Source organism: Equus przewalskii, unplaced genomic scaffold, assembly GCF_037783145.1.
Source record: "Equus przewalskii isolate Varuska unplaced genomic scaffold, EquPr2 ChrUn-9, whole genome shotgun sequence".
Taxonomy (NCBI): domain Eukaryota; kingdom Metazoa; phylum Chordata; class Mammalia; order Perissodactyla; family Equidae; genus Equus; species Equus przewalskii.
The window spans coordinates 894,100-919,919 of NW_027228757.1; the positions used below are offsets into that span (position 1 = coordinate 894,100).

The 25,820-nt window shown below is 58.1% G+C and overlaps 1 protein-coding gene and 1 long non-coding RNA gene across 7 annotated transcripts; both read right to left on the minus strand.

The window, feature by feature from the left end:
* Positions 1-1,346: 1,346 nt before the first annotated feature.
* On the minus strand, positions 1,347-7,012 carry LOC139081760 (uncharacterized). Its single transcript, XR_011537048.1, has 3 exons — positions 4,563-7,012; positions 3,623-3,737; positions 1,347-1,477 (listed from the first exon to the last, which is right to left on the minus strand). It is a non-coding gene; the product is annotated as an uncharacterized lncRNA (long non-coding RNA).
* Positions 7,013-7,691: 679 nt separating this feature from the next.
* Positions 7,692-25,262, minus strand: BCAN (brevican). 6 transcript variants are annotated; one of them, XM_070608680.1, is made up of 15 exons: positions 24,622-24,752; positions 23,108-23,233; positions 20,567-20,677; positions 19,530-19,904; positions 19,031-19,205; positions 18,625-18,752; positions 17,841-18,134; positions 15,638-15,871; positions 14,422-15,069; positions 10,849-10,956; positions 10,100-10,258; positions 9,433-9,515; positions 8,966-9,110; positions 8,517-8,707; positions 7,692-8,190 (listed from the first exon to the last, which is right to left on the minus strand). In XM_070608680.1, exons 3-15 carry the CDS (start codon positions 20,655-20,657, stop codon positions 8,083-8,085), a joined length of 2,739 nt encoding a protein of 912 aa, XP_070464781.1. In that variant the 5' UTR covers positions 20,658-20,677; positions 23,108-23,233; positions 24,622-24,752; the 3' UTR covers positions 7,692-8,082. The 6 variants fall into 6 exon arrangements, 5 of the variants coding, with proteins under 5 accessions (XP_070464781.1, XP_070464778.1, XP_070464779.1 ...); XR_011537049.1 differs by lacking the exon at positions 23,108-23,233 and having other exon boundaries at positions 8,966-9,184; positions 24,389-25,262; XM_070608677.1 differs by lacking the exon at positions 23,108-23,233 and having other exon boundaries at positions 24,389-25,262.
* Positions 25,263-25,820: the final 558 nt, after the last annotated feature.

Sequence of the window (25,820 nt, forward strand, 5' to 3'; positions counted from 1 at the left end):
CCCTTGCCCCCTAAATCCAAACAATTGTCTGGCCTGTGATGTCTGCTCCAACTGGCTGGGTCAGAGCAGGGGGAGGGGAAGAGGGAGGCCTGTCCCGCCTTAGTCTGGCTGTGTGGCCTCCGGTCAGCATTTAACCTCTCTGAACCTCAGACTCAGCCACACAATAAGGGGCACTGGGCTGGGTGACTTGGGAGCCTCCTGGGGCAGGGAGAGCAGGAGGAGGGTGGGGGAAGCTGGAGGGCTGCAGCTTAGATCTTAAGTAGGACTTTCCTCACGTGCTGATGCAGGAGACAGGGAAGACGAACGTGGAGGTGAGGAGAGAGATAAACTGAAGCTGTCAGGTGTGCTGATCATTGTGCTGTGCTGATAACTGGGGTTAGACTGGGGCGCACCCCGGCACAGCTTCTCCTCACCCGGACCCCTCTTCCCAGGAGTTCTCTGGGCCCCTGCATAGAGCAGGGAGGGAGCAGGGGTTTCTGGATTAGGCTCTGACAGCCTTGAAGTCAGGATACCCAAATAGAAACCAGTCCCCAGCTCAGCTATGCGGAAGGAAGGCCTCTGAATACCTCGGGTGTGGGGACACAAGGGCTGCCAAACAAGGGTTCCCCATTTGGAGACGATCTCAAATCTGGGAGCAGGCTCTTCCTCTCCTCAGGCCCAAGGCCGAGGGCGGGGGAAGATGAGCGGATGGAGCCCCAGCCCCTGGACCTTCCTCAGGTCCTCTGCCAAGGAGGGGAGGACAGGGTGCCCGACAGTATCTCACTGTCCGCTTCTCTGCCCATGCCTTTCTCCTGCCCTATCTAGGAGTCTGTCATGGGCATCCTGGCCCCACTTCACACACACCCCAGCCCTTGGGGTTCAGGATCCTGTCTCTCCCCACCCTTCTGGCAACGAGACCTCCACTCTCTTCCTGTACCCCTGCTAATAGGGCCCTGTCTGACCCTGCCAGGCTGCCAGGCTGGGGAGCCAGCACACTGGCCTCGAAGCAAGGAAGGCCCACTCCCTGCCCCTCGAATTGGGACAAAGAAATCTCGTCCTTGATCTCTCCATGCCCTTGGGCACCTCCGCCTGGGCAAGGGACCAAGGACAGAGGCCAAGCCAAGCAGTTTTTCCCTGGGACTGCCCCCAGGGTCCCTGGTCCCCTACAGTTACCCAAACCAGCCGCTTCTGCTGACAATCTCAGACAGCAGGAGGGATCTGACTTAGACAGAAGCGAGGACTTTCCTAAGGGAGGTATGTGGTGGGAGGCGTGTCCTCTTTGGCAATGGTAGTCTGTCTCTGCAGCAAGAGAAATGAGGGTTGGGTAGTAACATGGACATTGCTGGTGGTGATACTAGGAGTGAGTGTCATTTTTCAACAAATATTTATTGAGCGGCTATTGTGTGCCATGTGCTACGCCGGCGCTGGAGGTCCAGGATTCCCTGCTCAGGGAGCTTTACCTTGTAACTGAACAAGAGCTTCAGAGTGGAAGCCATACCTGAAAACAGAGAAGCGTGGGAGGTCATGGGAGCATAGGGCAGGGGAACTCACCTGATCTGGGCTGGAGGAGTAGGAGAGGAGGGAGTCAGGGAAGGCTGCCCTGAGAACCTGAAAGAGGAGCAAGAGCCCCCCAGTGTGGGGATGAGGAGGGCAGAGGGCGAGGAAAAGGATTCTAGTCAGAGGGAACAGCATGTGCAAAATCCTGGGGCAAGAAGAGAGAGCTTGGGCACTTGAGGAGCAGAAAAAAGCTTTGTGTAGCCCAAAGGTGGAGAATGAGGGTGGAGAAGGTTCATAGTGAGACTAAAGAGGAGGTCAGGGGTCAGTGGGCAGAGGCCTCGCCAGGCAGCCAGGAAATACGAACTCCTTCCTAAGGGATATGAGGAGACTCTGAAGGGTTTTAAGTAGTGAGGTGACATAACCAGGTTTGCCCTTTAAATAAAACCTCCAGGCTGCTGTGTGCGAATGGACTGGATGGGCCGGAGAGCTTCAGGGGGGTACCGCAGCGGTCCGCGCAGGGGCTGATGGCGGCAGAGGGGATGAGAGGAGAGATGCAAGGGAAGCAGAGTCTCGGGACTCGGTGAGCCATCGTGGGAGACGGAGGGGGATGCGGCAGCAGAGGCTCCCAGGTGTTTAGCCTGGGCAGATGGGAGAAGGTGGTCCCATCCTCTGAGCTGGAGAATCCGGTAGGAAATGGTGACCTCCAAGAGGAGCTGCCCTGGGGGAGGGTGGCTACGTGGAGCTCAGGAAAGAGGACCAGGTTAGGACAAGAATTGGAGGGTCGTGGGTCTAGAGGTCACCCAGAGTGACCCCAGGACGCAGCTCCCAGGGGACTCCTGCAGAGAGGAGCCACAAGGAGTGGCCAGAGGGTAGGAGGCCCAGAGCACTGTGGCGCCTGGGAAGACCCTGTCGTTGTAGAAGCTCCAGGAAGGCAAAGCCTTTGTCCAGCACAGCGCCTGGGGGCCTGAGGGTGCTCAGTGAACACGTAGTGGATAAATGAACAAATGGATAAATGAACAAATGAGTGAAGGAACAACTATGATGAGCTCGGACAACAGGAAGCACTTTGGAGGGTGGAGTCCCCAGAGGAGGGAATGAGGAGGCAGAACCAGCCGCCTGCCTCCCCGCTCCCTGGTCCCCCCCCTCGCCCCCCAGCACGAGGACAAGTGGGAGGTTATTCTGGGGCCTCCTCTGGGTAAATATAGCCTCTGAGCAGGGTGGGGGGCCGGAGGTGGCTTCCTCGGTTTGTTTGGGGCACTTCCTTATAAGGCCGCGCAGGCTGAGGCGCCTCGGAGGGTGAGGTCAGGGGCTGTGCTCTCCATTCAGCCAGCCTGATGCTGTCCCTGCTGCCACCGCCAGCTGCCAGAGTCGCCGAGGAAATCAAAGTCCTCAGCTTTGGGCTCTGGCCAAGAGAGCTCAGAGTGGCCTCTTAAAGGGCCCCCTCAGCCTCCTGTCTGATGTGGGAGCCAGTCCAGGGTGAGGGAGAGGGTGTCCTTCTGGGGTCCTCTCAGAAGGTGATGCTGGGGGCCTTGGTTTTCTGTCTGTACAGTCCTGGGTGGACCAGATCATTCCCCGAGGCTCCAGGCAGCTCTGGCACCCTGTGGTCTAACCTTTACCCCTCCCACTGCAGGGTGGGAGGCCTCTTGAAATCAAAGACTCAGAGTTCATTCATTGCTTCCAAAGGCCCTGGTCCCTCAGCTCCCCGCAGCTCCCCGCTTCTCAGCCCCTCCCTGGGGGACCAGCTGCTGCCACTTGACCCTGTGGTGTCGCAGCTGCTGTCAGCAATGCCATCCTTGTCAGGCAGAGAAGGAGGAATGTGATTTAATTTCAGCTGGAATGTGCCCTCCGGAGCTGCCCATGGAAAGGGGAGGGAATGGGGACCAAGCCTACCCCAGCCCAGGAAACCCGAGAGGACTCAGGCTTGGGCACAGGCCCCTGGGTCCCTCTGGGCCCCCATCCCCACCCCACGGAGGAGGCTAAGTTCCAGAACAGGTCTAGCAGCAGGATGGATGGAAGTTAGACTTGAGGGTCTTCCTGAGAAGGGGAAAAAGAGGAAGTTTCTTGTGAACGCAGTTCAAGTGGGTAAAGAAGGGACGTAGGTCGTCCCCCCCGTCCCCCCCCCCCGTTCCTGAGTCTGAAGGCCCACCTTCGAAAGACAAAGAGGAGCATCTCAAGTGACAGCACCAGGGAAGGGGCTGCTTGGCTCGGGGACAGGAGGAGGGACCGAATGGCCTCGGGTGAGGGCCTGCAGAGTCTGTGATCTGAAGCAGAGGAAAAGATGGTCGTTTCTGATTCTCCTCTCCCCGTCCTAAGATCCCAATCCACCCTTCTCCTCTCTCCCCTCTCTTTCTAACTCAGCACCCCCACCTGCAGATCAGGTTTCTCTCTTCTCCCACTTTCCAGGAGCAGTAGACTCTGCCTCTGCTCCCCTACCCCTTCCCCAAGCCCCATTATTCCAGGGGCTCCCATGTGGACGTCCCTCCTGTAACCTAACTCGTGTTCCTCATGCTGTAGCATCTGTCCATCTTGCCCCACAAGGATGGACCCTGGGCCCCAGAGTCCCAGGTCCTAGAGGCCTCTTTCCCCCTTCAGCCTTCTCCTTTTCCAGTCACAAACTACCTCCCCCCGCAACCCTGGCCCCATTCACTCCCCCCACCCCCATGACTCAGCTGTGGCTCCAGAAATAAACCAAGGCAGGTGCCAGGGGGCCACTGTCGAGGAACCATCTCCCAGCAGCTGTGGGCTCAGCAGCTGACAGGCTGGGGCCCCAGGGTCCCAAGAAGGGTGACTGGGAGACTTCAGGGGTGGGGAGATGCCCCCCTGGCTCTGGCCCCTCCTGGGTCCTCTGGGACTCCATCCTCCCTGCTGAGGACAGACACCCCTTGCTGTCACCCTCCCTCAGCACCCTCGGACCCCCTCCCTTCCCCGTCTCCCCCTCCTCACCTCTCCTCCATCTTCCTCCTCCTTTTCTCCCTCCTCCCTGGCCCCTTCCCAACTTCTGAATCCCTTGGGCTCTCCTGGATTCTTTCCTTTTCTATTCAACTCATTTGCCAGGAACTTATATGTCAGCAGGAACTTCAGCTCACCTTGAGGGGGAAACTGAGGCACAGAGACGTCCCTTGCCAATGATACTAGAGTTCCTAGGTGCTGCTTGGGGTCCATAGAACATGGGCCAGGGGGCTGGGGGCTGCTCCCCTTATGTTCCAGTCCAAAGCGGTCAACAGCCTTCCCTCTGTCAACAAGCTATCTAAAGACTAAGGAAGAACCGCGGGGAAATAAACACAGAGGCCGCAAGATCCACCCACTCAGACAATTAACTGGAGTCCAGAGTCTCTCGGTGGGGGGGAGTTTCCTCACATCCTTCTCCTTTCTCCCTCTTTTCTTTTCTCTCCCCTCCTTCCCAAATCCTTCCTCATGCTCTGCCCCTGAATCTTTCCATTCTCCCTTCCCAGGAGGGAGTAGACTGCTTGCAGCCGGCAGAGTGGAAGTTAGATCTCAGGAAGGACCTCCAGTCTGGGGAATGGAGGAAACTGATCAGCTGGGGGGGAGGGTACGTGGGTCCTCCCTCCAGGCAGGGCTCTGACTGCAGCCCCCAGAGAAAGCCCTCGCACCCATGGGTTTTGACAGGCAGAGCATTTTTGGAAGTCTTTGGGAGCTGCTGTGTCCCGGCAGGCAGCCAGAACAATGGGGCCCTTTCTCTCCCTGTGCAGGAGACAGGCCCACAGACAGGGCCTCCGGGCCGGGACAAAGGCCCCAGTGAGGTCAGGGCAGTGATCTGGGAGTTGGGGGTGGGGAGTTGGGGGGAGCAGTGGGGAGGCGGGGTGTGAGTCAGAGCAGCCTGGGAGGGAAGCTGGGGACCCTGGTAGACGGACGACCTCGGGAAGGCCCACTCCCTGGGCTAGCCAGGCAGCCCCTGACTCTCGCCCAGCCTGGACCTCCCTTCCCCACTTACACCCAAACACTCTCTGACCTCCCTCCTCCCCAGAGGACAGGGAACCCTGTGGGGCGACCCCCTTGTGGACACATGGGAAAGAGGCTGAGAGCTTAACCACATATCCAGAGGCTGGCCAGGGCTGGGCTCGTGGTCAGGTCTGTGCTGTGCCTGGAGGCAGAGGCAGACACAGGTGGACCCCTAATCTAGCTCACAAAGAGATGGGCTGACCCTCCGTGAGGGGCCAGTTCCCCTCCCCAGGCCAAGACAGGCCCCATCCCCAACCACCACCACAACACACACTGGGCCAGGGGTTAGATTCTGTGCAGGGTGCTGAGTCATCTCTGGACCAGTTCCCCCTTCCCCAGGAAGCCCAACAAAGCCAGGAGAAGGCTTCCGTTTCCGGCGGCCCTGCCGAAGCAGCCCAGCAGGTGCTGGGGAGCAGGGAAAGGATTCTAGTTCCAGCCCTATATCAACCCCTGGAATTCTCCTCATCCACGGATCTGAGAAGATGGTGGACCCCTGCCTACTGCTGTGGGGAGATTTAGTGAGAAACACTGATGACAGGACCGGGAAACCAAGGCCCCTTCCAGCTCGCCACCAGAGTCTCTCTGGGAAATTCAACCTGCCATCCAAACTCCATCTCTGTGAGGGTATGTTTCTCAGAGAACCTTCCTTAAGAACCCAAGGACAGACACTGCCCCCTCCTCAGCCTTCTCCTCTTCAGGCCTTCCCTTGAAAGGCCTACCTTGGTCTTGCCCCACTTAGAATTCCAGCTAAATGTTCCGACATCCCTAAAAGTGCAACGAGTGGGCAATCGCAGGGTAATACAGGATAAAGCCGGGGTCTTCTCTGGCCCCAGGATCATCCTCTTCCTATAGCTCCTTAAGAAACAGTCCCGCTCCCGAGCCACGCTGTCTGGGTTATGCGGGGAGGACAGAGGTGGGACAGGTGAACCCTGAGGTGAGGAGAGGAATGGTGGTGGTAGGTGGTAAGTGGGTCTGGGAGGTCAGTGCTGGTATCTCAGAGACAAGTTGGTTTGGGGTTTACATACAGGGTGGAGAAGGGCCAGGAGCTGGGCAGGGGTGGCCTGAGAAAGCCCCTCTCCCTGTCTTCCCCCCTGTCTCTGGGTTTCTCCCTGTCACTCTCAGCCTTTTGCTCCTCTGGATCTGTCTCCCTGTCTCTCAGATTTACCAGGTTTTACCGGCTTCTAGGGGAAAAAAATAAGAATCGCCCATGTGGCTGAAAGTGGTCTAACAGTGGGCACAGTCAGGAGTGTGTACATATGACAATGTGCACATGTGTGTGCATGTGTGTGACCCAGTGTGGTTAAGTGTGAGGATCTGCAGCAATAAGATTCACCCTCCATCATGAAGACAGATGACATCTCGACACACACTTTTCCCATAAGGCACAATAAGGCACAATCTGTGCACTGCGATGAGGTACACACACACACACACACCCCTCCCTCCCCAGTCATTCTCTCTCCAGTTTTCAGTGACCTCATCATCTCAACCTCCGCTGACTCACAGCCCCCTGGGCCAGCTCAGCCTGGCCGGAAATCTTACCCTCCCCTCGACAGCCAGCCACCCCGCCTTCCCCGCCCCGGGAACTCGGCAAGAAAGACCGCGGCGCCCCCTGGCGGTATCCTGGAACTCCTCCCGCTCCTTCCGCCGGTCCCCACTCACGCACGCGCACACGGCACTCTCAGGCCATCGTGCCTGTGTGAGCAGCGCCCTCTGCTGGCCACAGCCTATGAGACCCACAGGTCGCTCCCAGCCCACGGCAGGGCTGGGGACCTCTCCCCTGCCCTTCTCTTGTTTGCCCATTCCCGCACCTCTGCCTTCTGCTGGAAGTAAGCCCTCCTCCAGTCTAACTCGCAGACCTGCCTTCCCTTCACCCTCACCCTCACCCCTTAAGAGAAAACCCCCTTGGGAGCCTCACAACCAGGACACCAAGGCAGCCACCTCTCTGCCTTCCTCCCTGGGTCCTCCGCCTCCTCCCTCCCCAGACTGAACTGGTCTAAGTCTGCTTGACTGGGCGCTCTGAGCACTCCAGCTCCCCCTTCCAAACAGCCTGATGCTGTTCCCCAACCCCCATGGGCTCCTTCGTTGATGCTTATTGGGCAGCTGTTCTGTGCCAGGCACTGTTCTGTCCACTGACATCTTGGGGACTTCTCTGACTTTCAGAAGCTAATAAACACAGAAGGCCTATTTATCCTGTGAGGCCTGGCCCAACCCCACTTTTCACTCTCTTTCAAACACAGAAGCATCAGACTTGCTTGGGCTCAAATGCAGCTTTATTTCCTGCTGGCTTTACAGGTCCTCCATCCTGCGAACCCATTCCCTTGGAAAACTGAGGATGAGTGGGCACAGCGCCCCCCAGGGGAATGGAAAGGACAGGATGGCTGGCAAGGAGAGGGCAGTAGAGGCACTTAGGGACTTTCTTGAGGCCCTGAGGGAAAAACCTGATGCCCAGGGGAGGGGTGAGAGGGCCTAGGCGGGGCTGGAGCTGCCCAGTCATTTCCCAAAAGCCCCTCCAGGCACTACCACCTGGACTTCTGCTCCACCCCTCTCATGGTGTCACTTCCTGTGGTGGGAAGAGCACAGGTTTGAGGGAGGGTTGTGGGGAGAGGGCAGTGCTGGGGGCAGCAGTGGTCAAGGCCTTGCCCCTTAGGGACCTGGAGCAGGACTGGAAGGGGGAGTCAACAGCGCCTTCCAGTGCCCCAGTAGCCTCCCCTGATGTCCTTCTGGGGCCTTCACTGGGCGCAGAGCTCGAGCCTGGGGAAGACACACACACTCACTCTCCAGCCTTGGCTCCTGCTCCTTGTCTCTCTTCTCAGAGGCTGCCCTCTGGTGTTCTTGCTCCTTGACCCCTGACCTCATCAAAACACTTGCCCTGGCTCAGCCCTTAAGAGCCCAGTTCTCAGATATCAGCACTGAAGGGGACATCAGAGCATCCAGTCCACCTCCTTCTCTTTGCCCCAGAAAGGGGCAGTGATTACTCCAAGGTCACACAGCCAGTGACTGGCAGAGTTAGGATTGGAGTCCAGGGCTACATTGGCTAGTCCCACCCCCCCTCACCCCTGCTTCCTCCTGGTACTCACAGGCCTGCGGGGCACACAGGAGATCTGGGGGGGCTCCCAGAGACCATTTTCCTGGCAGCGGATCAGTGGCAGGTTTCGCTGGGCCAGCCCCTCCCGGCATCGGTAACGGAGCACCGTGTCCACCTCATAGTGCAGCCGTGGGCGGCCAAACACTTGAGCCAGGGGCAGTTCCGGTGGAGGCCCACAGGACACTGCAGGGGGGACACAGTCAGGAACTGGGAGCCTGGCTCTGTGGGTGACAGTTCCCAGAATCCGGATGAGGCGAGGAGTGGGCCACAACTTGACACAAAAAAAGAGCTCCGAGTGGACCCACCTAATTTGTTATCCCTCCCATGCCCAAGGCCTAGGATGCATTTCTGACTCCTGTGCAGCTTTGCATCCTCCTTCTATACACGTGCCCTTTCCTGGGTCCCCCATGTCCCTGCCTCCTCCCCCTTGCCCGCCCTCACCCAGCCCCATCTTGCAGGTGTAGGACAGGTGGTAGTTGCAGGGCACATCACTCCATTGTCCCTGATCATGCCACACCATGACCACGCAGTTCTCTCCGGACAGGAAGTAGCTGTCAGGCTGCCCAGGGTTCCAGTTCTCATATAGCTGGGGGGCGGGGGCAGAGGAGGTGGTCAGGAGCTCCAGCACCAGGAGAACTGGGAGGAACCCACCCAGAGGACCTGAGGAGGAGGAGGGGTACCAGGAGAAAGAAGGCTAGGGGAGTGGGGAGTGGGGCCCCCCTTCTTGGAAAGGGAAAGGAGAGGTCAGGGGCTTTGGGGGAGAGATAATGGGAACCAGGGAGAAGAGGGAAAGGCGTGGGAAAGGCCAGAAACAGGAAGAGAGGAAGGGATGGGGTCCCTGGAGGGGGAGGCAGCAGTGCTTCCAAGAAGCGACCTCAACAGCGTGAGGGGCAGCTGGGGCTTCTCACCAGGGGGACGCCGTCTGACCACAGGAAATCGCCTTCGATGGTCCTGTCGTTGAGTCCGATCCACTGGTACTCCCGGTATCGATCTGGGGAAGAACGGCAAGGGAGACGGAGGTTGCAATGAGCTCCACTGCCAGCAGATGGCGGCCATTCCCTGTCTGGGGGTGACGGCCGGGGAAGTCCTGCCGCAAGCCAAACCTGCGCTTCCCGGTATTCTTATCCCTCCCTCCAACCCTTGCACACGAGCCGGGTGGAAGGCATGGGCGTGGGGGGTGAGGGAAGAAGAAAAATATCACCAGGGCTAGAAAAGGGAGACTCTGGAAAAAGAGTAAAAACTTTGAACGAGGCCAGAGTCAGGGAAAGCAGATGGAGGTCGGAGGCGGCGAGGAACTGAAGTGGGACCCCTGAGCAACCGCGGCCTGATGCAGGTACATTTCCTGAGCGAACCTCAGCCCTCCGCTGCCAGAAGCCCCGCTACGCACGTGTGGAGCGGGAAGGAGGGAGAGAGAAAGGAAAAGTGAATGAATGAGGTAAACCAAGTAAGGACTACCTGAATTAATAAGGGAGTTAATTAACACACTCATTCGTTAATTGATTGAGTAATTGATTGAGTGAGTGCGTGAGAGAGAGCAGATGACAGGAGTCCCCTCCCTCCCGGTCCCCAGCCCACTGTTGATGAAGTCCTGTTCCTCGGGAGTGCTGATGCTGGTGAGGTGCGCGCCGTACATCCGGCACTGGGTCTCTGCCTCCTCCCAGCTCCTTCGTGTAGAAAAATGCTTGTAGCAGGCGCCCTGGAAGGCGTCCCAGCCGGGGCTGCAGAAGCGGAGGCCTGGGGCAAGGAAGGGCGGGCAACTTAGGCGGGAGGCCGGGAACCCAGAGGCCCGGTTCCCTGGTAGGGACTGGGCTCCTCCCACCATCGAAGCCCCAGGGGCCGGGCTAAGGGCAGGAGGACGGTCCCAAAGAGCTACTAAGCAATGAGGGGCCAGGAGGAGCCTGGAGGAGCCCTGGAGGAGCCCTGGTGCAGGGCCTGATGCCTTCCTTCCCTGAGCGACAGGGACCTAGGTGAGGGCTGGCAGGCCTGCCTGGGTCTCTGCATTCCTCTATCCTAAAGAAGAGCTGTACCCTCCTCTCTTCCCAAGAGAATGGAAACTGGCATGAACTGCCTGCCTGTCAGATGCTAGGAGAATGCTAAGCACTCCTTTCATACGGACCGCCTGAGAGAGGCATTTTCAGTTCCACTTAAGAGATGAGGAAATTGAGGCTAGGGCTCAGAGAGGTTATATGATTTGCCTAAAAAGGGGATTCACTAATGACAAGGCCAAAACCAGCGCCCCTCCTCCCCCCTCCGGAATTAGTATGTTGTGGTTGGGTCCAGGCTTCAGATCCCCCCCCTCCCCCGCCGCCTCGCAGCACACTCACCAACATCGCACAGGTCCCCCCCATAGCCAGGCAAACATAGGCAGCGGACCCCTTCCTCCTCCTCCACGCATGTCCCCCCATTGTGGCATGGGCTGGGGACACAGTCACCTGAGATGGGGAGAGAAGTGAGGTGGGGGGTGGCAGGGGAGCCTGAGTCCTCCAGGAGAAGAGAGGGTTCAGAGAGTCCCTGGCCCTGACCCCCTTGTCCTGGGAGCCGTCATAGCACCCTAAAAGTTCACCCTGGGGCCTGCCTCTGGTCAGAGCCCAGCCCTGAGCTCTGAGTTTCTGCTCCCTCTCCATCCCCCCCAGCATTGGCTCAGCCCATGCTGGCCATCTTCATGCCCACCATCGTGGGCCTAGTCTAACGGGCTGGGGGGAAGTGGCCAGGAAGGCCCTCAGGACACAACCCTACCAAGGGGAAAGAAACTGGCTTGTCAGTCATGAGACCTGGATTTTCATCTGGCTCCTGGCTCTGCTGGGTGATGTCAGGCAGGTCACTTTACCTCTCTAGGAGTGTAGTCCCCCACCCCCTTGTCTTTGTGCCAGGTCCCAGCAGTTCCATACAGTCTGGGTGGGCTGCGTGTAAGTGGAGGAGGGGAGAGTCAGCACAGCACAGTGAGGTGTGGCCTGCCCTTTACTGCTCCGGGACCGATGTTGGGGGGCTTTTAGTGGGGGCTGACCATTCCTCCTGCTGTCCACTGGGCAGAGTCAGCCCCAGAGGCTGTTAGTGTAGACCAAGGCACTTCCCTCCCTTTATGCCCTACCCTCTCCCCTGGCTCAGGAATAAAGCTGCAGTGGCTCCCACTGTCCTGCAGTGCTGGCCCCACACACTCTCTCAATATCATCCAATCTCCTTTCTCCCCTTCTTATCTCCCTAGACTCTTCCCCTTTACCAGGCTCCCCTTTCCCCCTCTGCTTCAGGCCTTCTGCAGGTTGGCCAGCCTAGAAACCCCTCTGATCCATCTCACTCCCTCTTTCTGGCTCCTCCTCCTCCAGGCAGTCTTCTTAGACTAACATGCTACCCTGAAGGCCTGCAATCTGCTGTCTGGATCCAGCTCCATCTGGCCAGGCCAGCTGCCTTCTCTGGACTCTCTCTAGATCCCGAGGTGGGAGATGGCTGCTTTGGCTGGGCCTGGGTGCTGGAGGGTCTGTCAGATTCTACTCCTTTCCAGTCCAGATGACCCAGAGAAACATGGTCCCAGAGACTGATGACACAGGTCAGGGCACTCAGCCCGGGGCAGTAAACCAGCCCTGGGCAGGACCCTTCTGACCGCACCATCCACCCCTAGCAGCCAAGGCCAAGGCCCGCAGTGCTTCCCTCTGGCCAGAGATCCCACTGCGTGGTGGGGAGCAGAGCAGAGGTGGGGGGAGGAGAAGCTGGAGTTGATTCAAAGAATTCTGCTGGGATGACCTAGCTGTTTTGGGTAAAATGAATCAGCTGTTTCAGCACCACATCCCCTGTCATCTCCCCTCCTGCCAGTAGTTTCTTTGGGGCTGGTAGTGCTACCCCCCCAAGGCAAAGTGGGGAGGAGAGTATTTTATTTAACCCTTTAAGCACCAGGCCCCACAGAGAGTAGGAGTCCTGAAGCCCCCTCCCATTCTTCATGCTTTCCTGCTCCTCCTGAAGTCCTCTCTTTTCCTCTCTCCAACCCTCCAACGCTGGGCGACAAAGACTCTCAAACTTGGTCGCTGGTTCCCCACCCAGGCCATAGGCGCCTCCCCCTGGCTGTGGGTGGCAGAACCTGAACCAGGACAGGCAGAGTAGGGGAAGGAACGCCTCTTGTGACTTTCTGGTCTTTCTCCCTCCCCGTCTTTGGGGCAACTACCATATACAACCAGAGAGTTTTTCCTCCCCTCCTACTGCAGTAGCAGGCCAGAGGACCTCCCCTCATCCTCCAGGTGGGTAACTAAGATGCTGCAGATACTTCCAATGATGCTCCACGCCCCACGCAGTGCTGAACTCCAAAGCCAGCTGGGCAGGGAGCCAACAGTTGAAATGAGTGAGCCTGATCGTGATGCGGGGGCCCCTAGCCCACCCTGGACCATCTAGAGGAGGGGGTCCTGGGCCTGGGAGGATCCCAGCCTTCTCTAGAGGCCTCCACTGGGGAAGCTCAACTTTCCAGGAGTAGGCAGGGCTTCTCTCAGACCCCACAACCTAACTCCCCACTCCCCTCCCTCCACTTTCCCTCTCCATCCTTGCCTCCTGATTTGTGTCTTCTCCAGCACTAGGGACTTGGAGATTCTTTGAGAGCCTTTGGGTTCAGGGAGGATGAAACCATTCTTCTTAGAGGGTGGGGGTGGTCAGTAGTGCAGGGGTTAGTGGAGGAGGGGGAGGCTGCAGGCAGTGGGATAAAAGTTAGAGAGATCCCCCTGCTGAGATGCAGGGGCAGGGCAGAGCCTGAGGTACCTAGATGCCAGGGAATGGCCTTTATGTGAAGAGGGACTTTCTTGGTCGCTGTTCTGTATGTGTGGCTCTATGTGGGAGCCATCAAGACGGATCAGGAATGAATACAAACGCACACACAAGCATGCCCAGGCTGCGCAGGTTTCTCCCCATCAGGAGTGAGGGAATACAACTCCCAGCCCTCCAGCAGACTGACAGACAATGACTTCCCTGGGGTAACGTGTACAGTCAGACTTGGGATCTCAGCAGTCAGGAAGGAGAGTGGAGACAGGCTTGAGGAGGAGAGGATGAGGGAACAGCAAGGGGCTGTTAGACAGCTAGGACAGGAAAGGGTGCCAGCTGGAGATGACAGAGGAAGAGGCAAAGAGAGAGAGAGAGAGAGGGAGAGACAGTGCCAAAGAGAAGCATCAAAGAGCTACCCATGACACAAATCCATGGAATGAAAGGGCAGACAGCTGGGATGGAGACAGAGGGTGCCAGAGTTTTGGTTATAAAGCAGTTTAATAGAGATTTATTTCCAAGGTTTGTTTTCCATGAAACAGTCAAAAAAAATACTTCACAGAAGTAGTTGCTTAAGGCTCTGTGGGGATAAGGACTCTCCTGGACCCCAGAGGTCGAGGGGCAGGGATGGAATTCCAGGCTCCCCTGATGTCAGCAGGAGGCCTCTGAAGGGGATGGATGGCACACAGGAGGGGGGAAGGGAGCAGTGGAAGAGGGGCCTGGGCCCTGAAGAGTGCCATAGGCGACAAGGGCACCCTATTGCCCAGGTATGAGGGTGCTCTGTGAGGCCAGTGAGATGAGTCACAGGTGGAGAGCCCTCCCCTCCAGCTCCCACCTCCTAGCCCGAGGGTAGGAAAGAGTCCCAGGTGGTCAGTGGTGGGGCTGGGGTCACAGGGGGGAGGGTTTCAGAAACAGGGAGAGGGTCACAGGCTGGGAGTCATGGAATTGGGGGTCACAGGGTGAGGAATCAGAGAGCTGGGATGGAAGTCACAAGGTAGGGTATCCAAGATTGGAGACCCACAGGTAGCGGTGGGCAGGAGAATGAAGGCAAACGACAGGAGAGGCTGGGGCAATGGTGGGTTAAAGGGCTACAGGTCAGGTGGTCCAGAGCTGCAGGGGGAGCAAAAGGAGGAGGAGAAAGAGGGAAGTTGAGCCTTGTGCGAAGTTACCTGATGAGGGGGCCACGGCCACTCCACCGCGGCTGGCGCTGTCAGTGGGCAGCACTGGCTGGGCCTGCACTGAGGTCCCCGCTGGGACAGTTCTTCCAGAATTCTCTTCGGAGGGGGCCTCCAGCTCCCTGGTACCCTCAGGGGCTTGTGTGGCTGGAAGCAGGGCAGGGGCATCCTCGGAGCTCCCTGTCTCCTCACTCTCTCCTCGAGGGACCCCAGACAGCTCGAGACCCCCAGTCTCCTCCCCCACCTCTCTCGCCCCATCTGGAGTGGAAGGCGGTGCAGATGCCAGGTTCCCCTCCCTGGGAGTGAGCAGAGTCTCAGCGGGTGGTCCAAGGACACCTGGAGGCCTGGAAGCCTCTGGCTCTCCATCAGGAGGTGGTGATGCACCAGGCTGTAGGACTGCCCTTGCTGGCGGGGATGCCTGGGAGACGGACTCCTCTAGGGCCAGCTCAGTGGTGAGAGAGGCCTCTGGTTCTGGGCTACTGAGCTCGTTGGGCCAGGCCCACAGGGCGTCATCCTCCACCTCCTCCTCTTCTTCCTCCTGGTCTTTGTCTTCTTCATCCTTGTATTTCTCTTCTTCCTCCAACGCCTCACTTTCCTCTTCTGAGGACCCCAGCGGAGGTACCATGGATTGGGTTTCAAATTCTAGGCAAAGCACAGATGGTTCAGCACCAGGGACAGCACTCACCAGAGGATAGGCAGAAGGAAGGGGAAGGGGAGGAAGACAGGGCTGGGGACAGTGAGGCCCTCCCCAGGGGGAGGCAAGAGCCTGCCCTGGGGAGAGGTTGTCTTTGCTCCACATCAAAAGAACTTCAACTTGAGCTACAATGTTGATGCAACATTTGGGAAGGCTCAGTGAGCTCTCACTAGCCCAGGAATACACGGTCTTGCATCTCCCTCTCCTAGTCTGTTAAAATGCTCTAGTCTATTTTAGGTAGGTGAGGGGGAAGAGGGACCAAAGAAAGGAAGACCCTCCTTCCCTGGGGCAGCTCCTTAGTCCAAGCATCTCCAGATCCAGAGAGTTGGGAGTGGAATTTGCTGGAAAGGCAAAGGGTGGGAAAGGGGCAGGAGAGACGCCCTGTACCACCGAGCTGCTGAGAAAGGATAGGGCAGAGTCATGCTGGCCATAACCCCAGCATCAACCTGGGCTTACACCTTCTGCCCCCAGTTTCTCTCAGGTTGAGACATCCCCAGGATAATGGATTCGAGTTACCTAGGAGGGTCCTAGGAGCCTCTGCTGGGTCTTCTGGAGTGGAGCTTCCACCTCCTCCATCCTCCATGATGGGAATGGAGTAGATGGCTCCACGGGACTCGCTCTCCACAGCTTCCTGAGGCAGCTGCAGTTCCTCCAGAGTCTCTGTCACTGTCACAATGGCCTCCAGCCGATCAGAGGCTGGGTCAGAGACTGGGTTGTAGTCCTCAGGGATGGCAGAGGGCTGGGCAGAGTCTGTGGGGGAAGGAAAGTGCCAGGGGGAGGTTAAATCGGTGGCCCTGCCCTCCCAGGTCACAGCCTGCATGTGAAGGCTCTGGGTTAGGCTCAGAGATCAAAGAATCCTCTCCATTCTCTCACGCCTTCCCTGTGGAGCACCCAACGGGCCCAGGAAGCACCCCAGGACATCGTCACTCATTCCTCAAGCATTAATCAAGTGCCTACTATGTGCCATGCCAAGCATTCTCCTGGACACTGAGGATATAGTGGAGAGCAAAACAGCAAGCTTCCTGCCCTCAAGGGAATTTATATTTTAGATAAAGGTAATAAACAAACATATTATCTTGTTACCATAGAAAGAAAAATTAAGCAGAGTAAGGAGAGAGGATGGGAAGTACTACTTTAGATAGAGTGGTCAGGAAAGGCTCAGGGCAGAGATATTCTTTGAGTAAGGGAATAAAGACAGAAGGATGCACAGAATGGCCTCAGCACTTTGAGACCCTAAGCTTGGGGCAAGGGATGAGGGGTCCCAGTCATCCTAAAACTTTAGAAACGGAAGGGGACAGGCTGCCATCACCAGAGGAGAGCTGAAGGGCAGAGCACAGGAAGAGCTTTCAACAGCTCCCACCTGAGGATCTAAGGAAGGGGCCACCCATCCTTCCGGGTTCTGCTTCCTTCAAATAACCAGTTTTAGAATGGATTACCTTGTCTCTCGGGAAGTGAACCAAGAGCAGAAAACCAATGAAGTGAAGGCGAAATTGGGCTAAGAAAAGCCTTGAGGGCCGTCTGTGCTCAGCCAGCCGAGCCAGGACAGCACGTCCTGCCCTCATCACCTGCTCCAAGAGCCTTGTCATCCCAGAAAAGCAAGCCTGCGCCCTTGCTGCCTCTGTCTCCACCTGCACACTCCACAGTCATCCTCTCCTCTCCCACTCCTCTTTGTTCAGTTCCTCCTTCCATTTCTTCCCAGAACAGTGCTTGGCACATAATTATAATCAGTGCATAGAAGTGTTAGCTATTACAATCATCATCATCATCATTATCTCTGTTCCAGTTAGCCTTTCCAGATGGACCTGTTTTCCTACAGACTTCACTTCCCCACCCCTCCCAGTCCTAGGCCACAGATATCTGGAAATCTCAGTGGAAGTAATGCTTTTCTCTCAGTCTTTCCTCATGCTGGGAGTGAGGCGTCTTGTCCTCCCTCAGATGAGGGCTCCCATGGCAGAAGCTGTGTCTTCTGCCTTCAAGTAGGGGCTCCCTGAGGGCAGAAGCTGTCTTCTCCTCCCATTTCTGCCTCCAGCCCTTGTTCCAGTAATGCAGGCTCACAACTGGGGCAAGGACCCAGACACTCCAAGGCAATGCCTCCCTGAGTGTCAGTCACCCTTGACCTGGGCCCTGTGCCTCTGGGGGTCCCAGGCACTTCCTCCCCTCCAGCTCCCAATATAAGATATGGGCAGGAAGCCATTTCTACACCCAACTGTCCTTGCAGACCTGATCCCTGTGGAGCAAATTGTGTCTGTCCTTCAACTTTTGGTGGTTAAAGATCTGACACCTTCAAGCTGAAGGTTCTGGAAACCCCTCTGAGGGTTCTTTAGGGCATTTGGTTAACTGGAGCAAATCATTCACTGGATTCAGAAAATGCCAGTCACCTCTGCTCTGCTAATGAGCTAACCAGAAATAGAAACATATTTGGCGGCCCAATATGGGAGAGGCAGCTTTGAAACTGGAAGAGACAAGTCGTGGACTACTGATGTGGAGTAGTGGAGGCAGGCGAGGAAATGCAGAGAAGTGAGCACTCCTTGAGGCCACATAGCCCAAGCCCGAGGGCATGACCGGAATTAGAACCCTCGGTGACAAGCTGAGCATCACCCAAGACTCCTTCAGGCAAATGGCAAAGACTTGAGAGAAATTGGTCAGACCTGGGGTGGGACTTCAGGGCTGGGCTCTCCCTCTCTGAGGGGTCTCAGCCTCTGCGGGCAGGTGGGCTCACCTCGGAAGCAGTAGACATTGAAGCGGCTGTGCTTGTTGGGAAAGCCCGTCTGGTTGGGGAAGAGGAAGAGAGTCTTGACACCAGGGAGGCCCCCACCACAGCGCTGGCTGGGTGTGACGATGGGGTAGCGCACACTGCCATCGGCTAGCCAGCCTGGGCTGCAGCGGTCCAGGCCACCATCCCAGGCTGCATACAGCTGGCCCGTCGTGGCAATCTCTGCACCCCGCTCCCGGCAGTATGCCCGTGCCTCCTCCAACGTCAGCTTGTCTGGAGGAGCACCCAGGAACAGCTCTCCTGGTGGGGAAGAGGAGGCCGGGTTACCAAGAAGTTGGTAGCCCCTTCCAGCCTGGGTTCTCATAGGGACCCTGGGCAAGCTTCTCTAGCCTCAGTCTCCTCATCCATGACATGGAGTCAACTACCCTATTTCAGAGGATCAAAGTGTTGATAGAACCTCGGGATGGAGACAATTGCTCAGAGGAACCTGGCCCGACTTCCTCATTCTGCAAAGAAGGAAACTGAGGCCCAGAGATGCTAAGAAGTAGAGAGATGCACAGCACGCAGCAGCAGAGTCAAAACACAAACTCATTCTACCAACTGTCTGAGGCTTTGGCCACGAACTTGGCTCTGTGACAGGGTTTGGAGGGAGGGACGCTGATTGTTTCTTTATCCCTGGCTGACCACTTAAACACATGAGGCATGATAAGGTCCAGCAGAGGCCCCAGGAGGACTGGTGGGCAGCAGTGGAGAGGGGTTCTCCCCCTGGGAACCTCTCACCCCCAATCACCATTGAGGTCTTCAGCATAACAGTAGACATCATAGAGGTCATCCGGGTCCACCACTCCGTAGTTCCGGACACCAGGGAAGCCATCCATGTCTCCGTAACAGGCTTCTCGTGGCGTCTGGATGGGGTACCTGGGGAGGGAGGACAGATGCCTTCACCAGGGAGCCTTGTCATGGTGACCCTCCTGAACCACATGGCCTTTCGATGCAGCCAACTCTCCTCCCAGCTCTGCAGGGACACCCCTCCCCCCAGAGCAGGGCCCTCACCCCCCTCTGGCAGACCAACCTCATTTCTAGAGGCAGGGAGCCCTGTGTGGCCAGCCTGAGGCAGCAGGCAGCCCCTGGCAGAACCCGAGGCCACAGCCACCTCAGAGACAACTAGAAGCCCCTGGTCCACAGTCCCAGCCCACCTCACGGTCTGGTCAGACAACCAGCCAGCATCACATTGCTCATAGCCCCCGAGGTAGGCGGCGTAGAGCTGCTCGGGGGTGGCGATACGGGCTCCGATGCGGGCACAGGCCTCCTGTGCCCCAGCGAAGGAGAAGGCATAGCGGGCAGAGCCCTCGCGGTAGAGAAAGACGACCCCTGAGGGGCAGAGAGGATCCTGAGGCCTGATCGCCCAGCACACTGCCCTCCCCTCCCCCTCCTCGTCACTCCCTGGTACACAAAGGGTAAAGTCCAAATTGCGCTCACTCTACAGCATGAGGGGCTTAAGTTAGACTGTGGGTAGAATTTCCTCCACCTGAAGAGAGAAAGGAGGTAACAAAGGCCTGTATCTATTCACTCCTTTTGCAATTCAGTCTGTGCCTTCCAGGAGTGTCTGCTTCCCCCTCAGGCTGTGGGCTCCCTGAGGACAGGAGTCCTCCCCTCCCTCTCTCTGAGACTCTCTCTCCATCCCTGCCCTCTCACCTTTGACCTTGACCTCCACGGCGTCGCTGCTGTCATCTATGCCGTGCTGGACCTCGCAGCGGTAGATGCCCGAATCGTTGGGCCGCAGCTCGCTCAGTGCCAGGGAGACATCCGTGAGCGACGCCGGGTAGGCAGGCAGCGCCACGCGGAACCGGTAGGCCTCGCTCACCTTGACGCGCAGCCCCCGGGCCACCAGCACCTCGGCCTCCCGGCCCCCGGACAGGAAGGTCCACTTGACCCGCGGAGAGCCCAGCACGGCGCGGCGGCTCGGCGGCGGCCGCAGGTAGTGCACGTGGCACGGGATGGTGAGCGCGCCGCCCAGCACGCCCTGCAGTGGCGCGTCGCCCGCGATGCGCACGCGGAAGGCCCGGTCCTCTGTGGGCGGGCGGGGCGCGCTGGAACCTGGCGCAGCGGACCCGCCGAGACCCACCCCGGGCTTCCAAACCCCGCCCCAGGATCCCTCGGCCACGCCCTTGGATTTTCCTAACCCCGCCCCCAGGAAGTTGGGCGCCTAGCCAACCTACCAGGGTCCTGCAAGCCCACACCCGGGTCCCCCAGGCGCACCTCCTAAGGTCTCCAGACCCATCCCCGAAGTCTCCCAGTCAATTCCGCCCCCAGAATCTCCCAGTACCACCCAAGGATTCCTGGGCCTCATTCCAGGGTCTTCAACTCCGCCCCCTGGGTCCTCCAGCCCTCAGGACTTCTCCCAGCTCCACCCCTGTTCTGCCTTCCAGCCCCATTCATCCTGTCCCCAGGCTGCCCTCCCCCTCATCGTTCACCTAGAGAATGGCAGCCCAGCACCCAGTGCCCCTCCCCATCCCTACCCCCAAGTTTCTGCGACCCTACTAGAGACCCACAACTCATCCCTTACTTCCGAGTGTCCCAGCCCAGACTCTTGCCCACAGTCCTCCCGATTCTGTCTCCTCCCTGGGTCCCCCAAGGCTGGATGGGGTTGGTTAGGGCCAAACAAGAGGCCAGCCCCTACCATAGAGGAGATGCAGGAGACAGACACAGCGACCTGGAGTTGGGTTGCTTACCTGAGCTGTCCGTTTCCAGGGCATCAGCGAAGGCTGCAGGGACCCGGGCCAGCGCTAGGGCTGCCAGCAGGCATAGGAATAGTGGGGCCATGCTGCAGGTTGATGGAAGGACTTGAGGAGGAAAGATGGGGTTAGACCTTAGGATGGACTTCCCCTGACTCCCTGCATCCATGTGGGCTCACACATATCCTGACCCCAGAAGCCCACTGCCTGGACCTCATCATTAACTCCCTGTTTCTGATCCTTGTCTCCCTGCCAAGGGATTCTTCTTCAGAGCTAAGACTTGGATCCTAGTCAACTTGCTGTGTGACTTAAGGCAAGTTACTTACCCTCTCTGAGCCTTTGTTCTATTACTTGTAAAAGAGCCCCATTACTGCCATCTCACAGGTTGTGATGAGGCTATGGGCTTTCAGAGTGCTTTATATCCTAAAAACCCTGTAAAAAATGCACAGCACCAGGCATACAGTAGGAACTCAATAAATGCTTATAGCATGAACAATGGGTGCTATTATACTCAGTGCCAGACTCCTTCCTTGAACCCAGAGATGACTCCTCCCACATACCCCTCAAACCTTCCCTTCCTGTCTTTCCCTCCCTGAGTACCATATCCACCTGGCCTCCTGGAGGCCACCTGGCCCCTAGGAGGGCCTCCTAGACTGAACCTGGGCAATGCACAACTTCGCTCCAGCCCAGCCCCTCCTCGACCCCTCCTCCCCAACATTACTTATAAGGAGACTTTTCTCTTTACTTCCCAGCATCCTTCCCCCCGCTCCCCAACTTGGCTGCCTCCTCCCTTCTTCTTCCCAGCCTTTCCTTTCTGCCTGGCACAAGCTTTCCCACCGGATCTCCTGGCTCAGAAACCAGCTGGGACAAAGCCCCTGTCTCTGCCAGTCTGGCCTCCATCCAGCCTAGGCTGAGGAGTGGGTTAAGGATGGGGGGTGAGAATACATAGGAGGGGCCATCTCCCTCCTACCCTTGGCTATCAGAAGCCCTGAGAACCCAGAATATTCCCCTTGAAGATCTCAAAACACACTGTCATAATGGAGGGGTGGGGGTGTCACACTGAGAAATGGGGGCCCAGAGAGGGATAGGGCTGACCCTGGGTCCCCAGCAAAGCCAAGACAGGCACCAGGCCAAAGTCTCCAGGAGTGGAGGCTATAGAGCTGTGTTCAATGTCATGTTTAAGGGTCGGGCTAGACTTAGAAGAGTGTGGAGACCCAGGTCTCCCACGGGCTAGGCCAGCGCAGCAGGAGAGATGAAGGTTAGGCTGCAGGTGAGACTTCCTAGAGACAGGCCTATTCTCTCTGGCTACTCACTCCCACTTCAGGCCCATTGTTCAGCCTCCACCTTTCCTTCCCTCTCAGGCTCTGCCCTCATGTACCCCCTTTCCTGAGCCTGAGTGATGGAAGATTTCTCTCTTCTCCCCGATCCTCCTCGGAAAGCCTCCTCACCGCGGTAACCTCCATTACCCCACTGGTGGCGTCATTTCCTCAGGGGCACAGTTGGGGGAGAGGGGCAGGAGCCAGATGCCCAGGGCCTCTCCCTGCCCTTTAAGAGGGAGGAGATTCTCGATGCGGCCAGATCTGAGGGTGCTGAGACCAGCTCCAGGCAAGGGGCCCTGGAGGCCTGTTTTCTGGGGTGGGAGCAGCCCATGCGCAGTGCTGGGGAGACTGTTGGCCATGCATTTGAGCTGTGCCAGGTCCTGGGCCAGGCCCCTTCCTGGCACCCTCCCTCCCTTCTCTCTGGGCTGGGGCTGGAGCTGCTCACAGACCTGGCTCCCAGCTCTCCGACAGGCGCCCAGAAACCCATATAGCTGGAGCCACTCTGGGACCAACATCTTGGACCCCCTTTCACCTCTGTTTTGAATGTGGGGGAATGAGAGCAGAAGGTCTGAGGCTGATGAGACCTGACTGCGCTGGCACATGGAGGGTATCCCACCTCCAGCTCCAGGAATGGGAGCCACTGACCAGAGAGGCCAAGACATGGCCCTGATTGTATGGTTCTCACAATCAGAGAGCTCTGTCCTGCACCCCCCTCTCCAGCCCCCTGGCCAATCACACCAAGCTTGGGCCTCAGTCCCTTCCTGGTATAGCTGGGGGTCCTGAGAAAACTTGGGCGTCCCCTCATCCAGCACCAGACTCAGAAGGGATCCAGGCCTTGGCCTTCTCCATCCCACACACACCCGCCTCCACTCCATCTTCTCGTCCTCCAGAGCAGGACATGCCACTCCATCTCTGACCTCGAGAGCTCAGCAGTCATCCTGTCCCTTCCCCTGATGCCTCTCCCTCCCTCTCTCCAGCTCTCTCTTTCCTGCTCCAGCTCCTGAATTTCTGCCCTTGTCTTGAGTTTCCTGAGCTGTTCAGGAAGCTTCCCTTTTGTTAGGTTATCTTTCCTGTCTGAGTATGGACGTTCGTCTCCCTCACAGGCTTCAGAGACCCAATCCACAGCGAATCAAGACCAGGCTGCGTGTGCATGTGTGCGTGCATGAGTGCACATGTGTACATACACCCAACACCCACTATCTCCATGCTGAATGCCCACCAGCTGGCAGTCCAAGGTCTGCCCCTTGGGAACCAAGCTCCAGCACTCAGCAGGGTCAGCAGGGATGCGCAGGAGGCCAGAATTTCAGTCACAGCAGGAGGGAAGCTCTCGCTATCCTCTTAGTGGCTGTGGGAGGAGCAACATCAACCTACACAGTATCAGCGAGGCCTCAGCAGGGCCTGCAGAAGTAATTGCAGTAATCATACAAATAGTCCTATTTATCAGAAGCACAACTAATAACACTATTAGCAACATCACCAACTGAGCTATTATAGCACCTAGTATAAAATCTGAACTGTGGATGCTGCTGCTATCAATGGCCAAGTTAGCCATCACACACAGGCACAGGTAACACCGTGGGTGGGTCTACCCATAACAGCGTCCCTTGCTCTTACTGGTATTATCTGGAATGGAAGTAATGCAGATAATAACAGTGCTAACAAAATTGATGGCAACTCTCGTGGTCCTGGTAGAACCATGTGGGCAGAGCTATTCTGGAGGAGGTACTAGGGAGCAGGGGGTTCTGTGCCCACTAGAGTGCCAGGAAGGACAGTAGGACTGGTACCCAGAATGCCAGCTAACAGTTACTGTCTGACCCAGGCCTCTCACTAAACGCTTCCCATGTACAACCTCAACTTTGAGAAAAATACTGTTTATGTGTTCGTCATTACACCGATGAGGAGCCCGAGGTTCAGGGAGGTCAACTAACTTGACCAAGGTCACACAGCAAGTAGCAGAGTTGGGATTCCAGCTCCCCTCGGGACCACCCGCTACAGCGGCTCCTGTCGGCTGTCCTGCGGGCCACGGGGAGGCGCACCCCCCCACCTCCCCCAGAAGGCTCGCTCGCCGCGGCTCCTCCTGCGGTGCTGCCCGCACGGCAGGTGCAGAGTCGGGGGCTGACTCGGACCGCCGTCGTCCCGTTCAGGACAAGGTCGAAATCTCGGCAGTGGGCTGGGACCGGACCACGCAGCGGGGAGGACCAAGGAGGCGTTCCCATTAGCCCCGCAGACTCAAGGGGGCTGCTGGTCAGACTGCAAGCAGCAGTGGGGGTGCCGACGGCAGAGCCGGGCAGCAGAGCTGGAGATGGCAGCAGGGGCCGGCGGCTCTCCCGGTGGCCCACGGCGGACCACGCCGAGGTGTCAGGGATCGGAGGGTGGGTGCGCCCGAGCCTCGGGAGCCAACGGCTTCGGGGTGGGGGGCGCGGACCCCAGGACGGCGGGTGGGCGCTCCCTTCTCTCTCTCTCTCCCAGGTCCCGGCGGCCAGGCTGCGGTCGCACTCACCTACCGGCAGGCGACCGGGGCCGGGATGGGGGTGCGGCGCCGCGAAGTTTGCCCCCTCCTCCGGGGGTCTCCTCCGGTGCACGGCTCTGTCCTGCAGCTGCAGCCGAGACTGCAGCGGGGACTGCGCGGGCGCGAGGAGAGCCTGGGCCCGCAGGACGCTCGGAAGAGGGCGGCGGGCCGCCGGGCGCCGCACAAAACCCCCTTTCTTCCCCCCGCCTCCTCCCCGCCCTTACCCAGGGCCGCCCCCGCCCCCTGGCCGGGAACGCGGGGGGCTCGGGAAGGTCACGGGATCCGCTGCCGTCTCTGCGTCGGTTCCCGGCGGCGGCTGCGAGAGCAAGGACGAGCGAAGTAGGACATCGTTCTGGGGATGAGAAGCTGAGGACTTGGAGTCGGGAGGGAGGGCAGGAGGGGCGGGCAGGGAGGGCTCGCCGAGCTAGATGATGATGTTGCAGCTGGAGGGATGGGAGTTAGACAGCCGGAGGGACTTCCCATTGGTCCAGGGGAGAGGAGGAGGGACTCAGACTTAGACAGTAGGGAAAAGGATGGAGGGGGAACGGGAGGCTTTGGTCCTGGAGAGAGACTCCACACACACACACACACAAACATGGGGGAGGGGAGCTCTTTTTTGGAGGCCTGATGAGGTGCAAATGACCTCTAGCCACCTCCCAGGAGGAAGCTCTGATTGGATTTGTCTCCTGTGGTGCTCCCACTCCCTGCACAGAGGAGGAGCTGACTTTGCAGCTGGAGGGGTGGAGGTTAGACAGCAGATTCATGGGTTAAGCAAAGCGAGTCAGGAACTCTCTAGACATGGGGGAGGTGGGGGGCACAGAGTTGCACTGTGAACGGACATCACTGGTCATGCAAACCAATGTGCAAAATGCAGGCGTTGCTGGGAGCCCAGAAGGCCCAGTGACCAGGGCCCAGATGAATGTGCAGCCGGGTGCCAGGGGGTGGGCCTTGAGTGCTGTCCAGCCTTTGGGGACTCCTCAGTGTCCAGAATACCAATGACACCCCTCCCCAGCTCCAGGGCTTCCACTTCCCTCTGCTTTCCCAGGCTCTCTTTCCCGCCTCCCTCCTCCTTCTTCCCTCCTCCCTCCTGGGACTCCAGGCAAAGCCCCTGGCACAGACTGTGGGCGGGACAGCCAGACGCCTGGATTCTCTCCCCTGGATACCAGTGGTGGCACCAAGGATAGCTTGTTGGAGCCTTTGATCTCCATAGTCCCCAGCAGCACCCCCAAACATCCCTAGTAGAGGAGAGTGCCTGAAATGCAAATGCAGCCTCAGGGCAGGTCCCTGTCATTCCATGGAGCCTGAGCCTGCACTGAGTCCTTTCCGTACTGGAATTCCAAACAGCCCTCTCCTGGATGCCCCAGCTGCCCCACTCGCCACTGCTGGGCTTCCACTCCTAGGGCTGTGCACTCGGTTCCAAAGG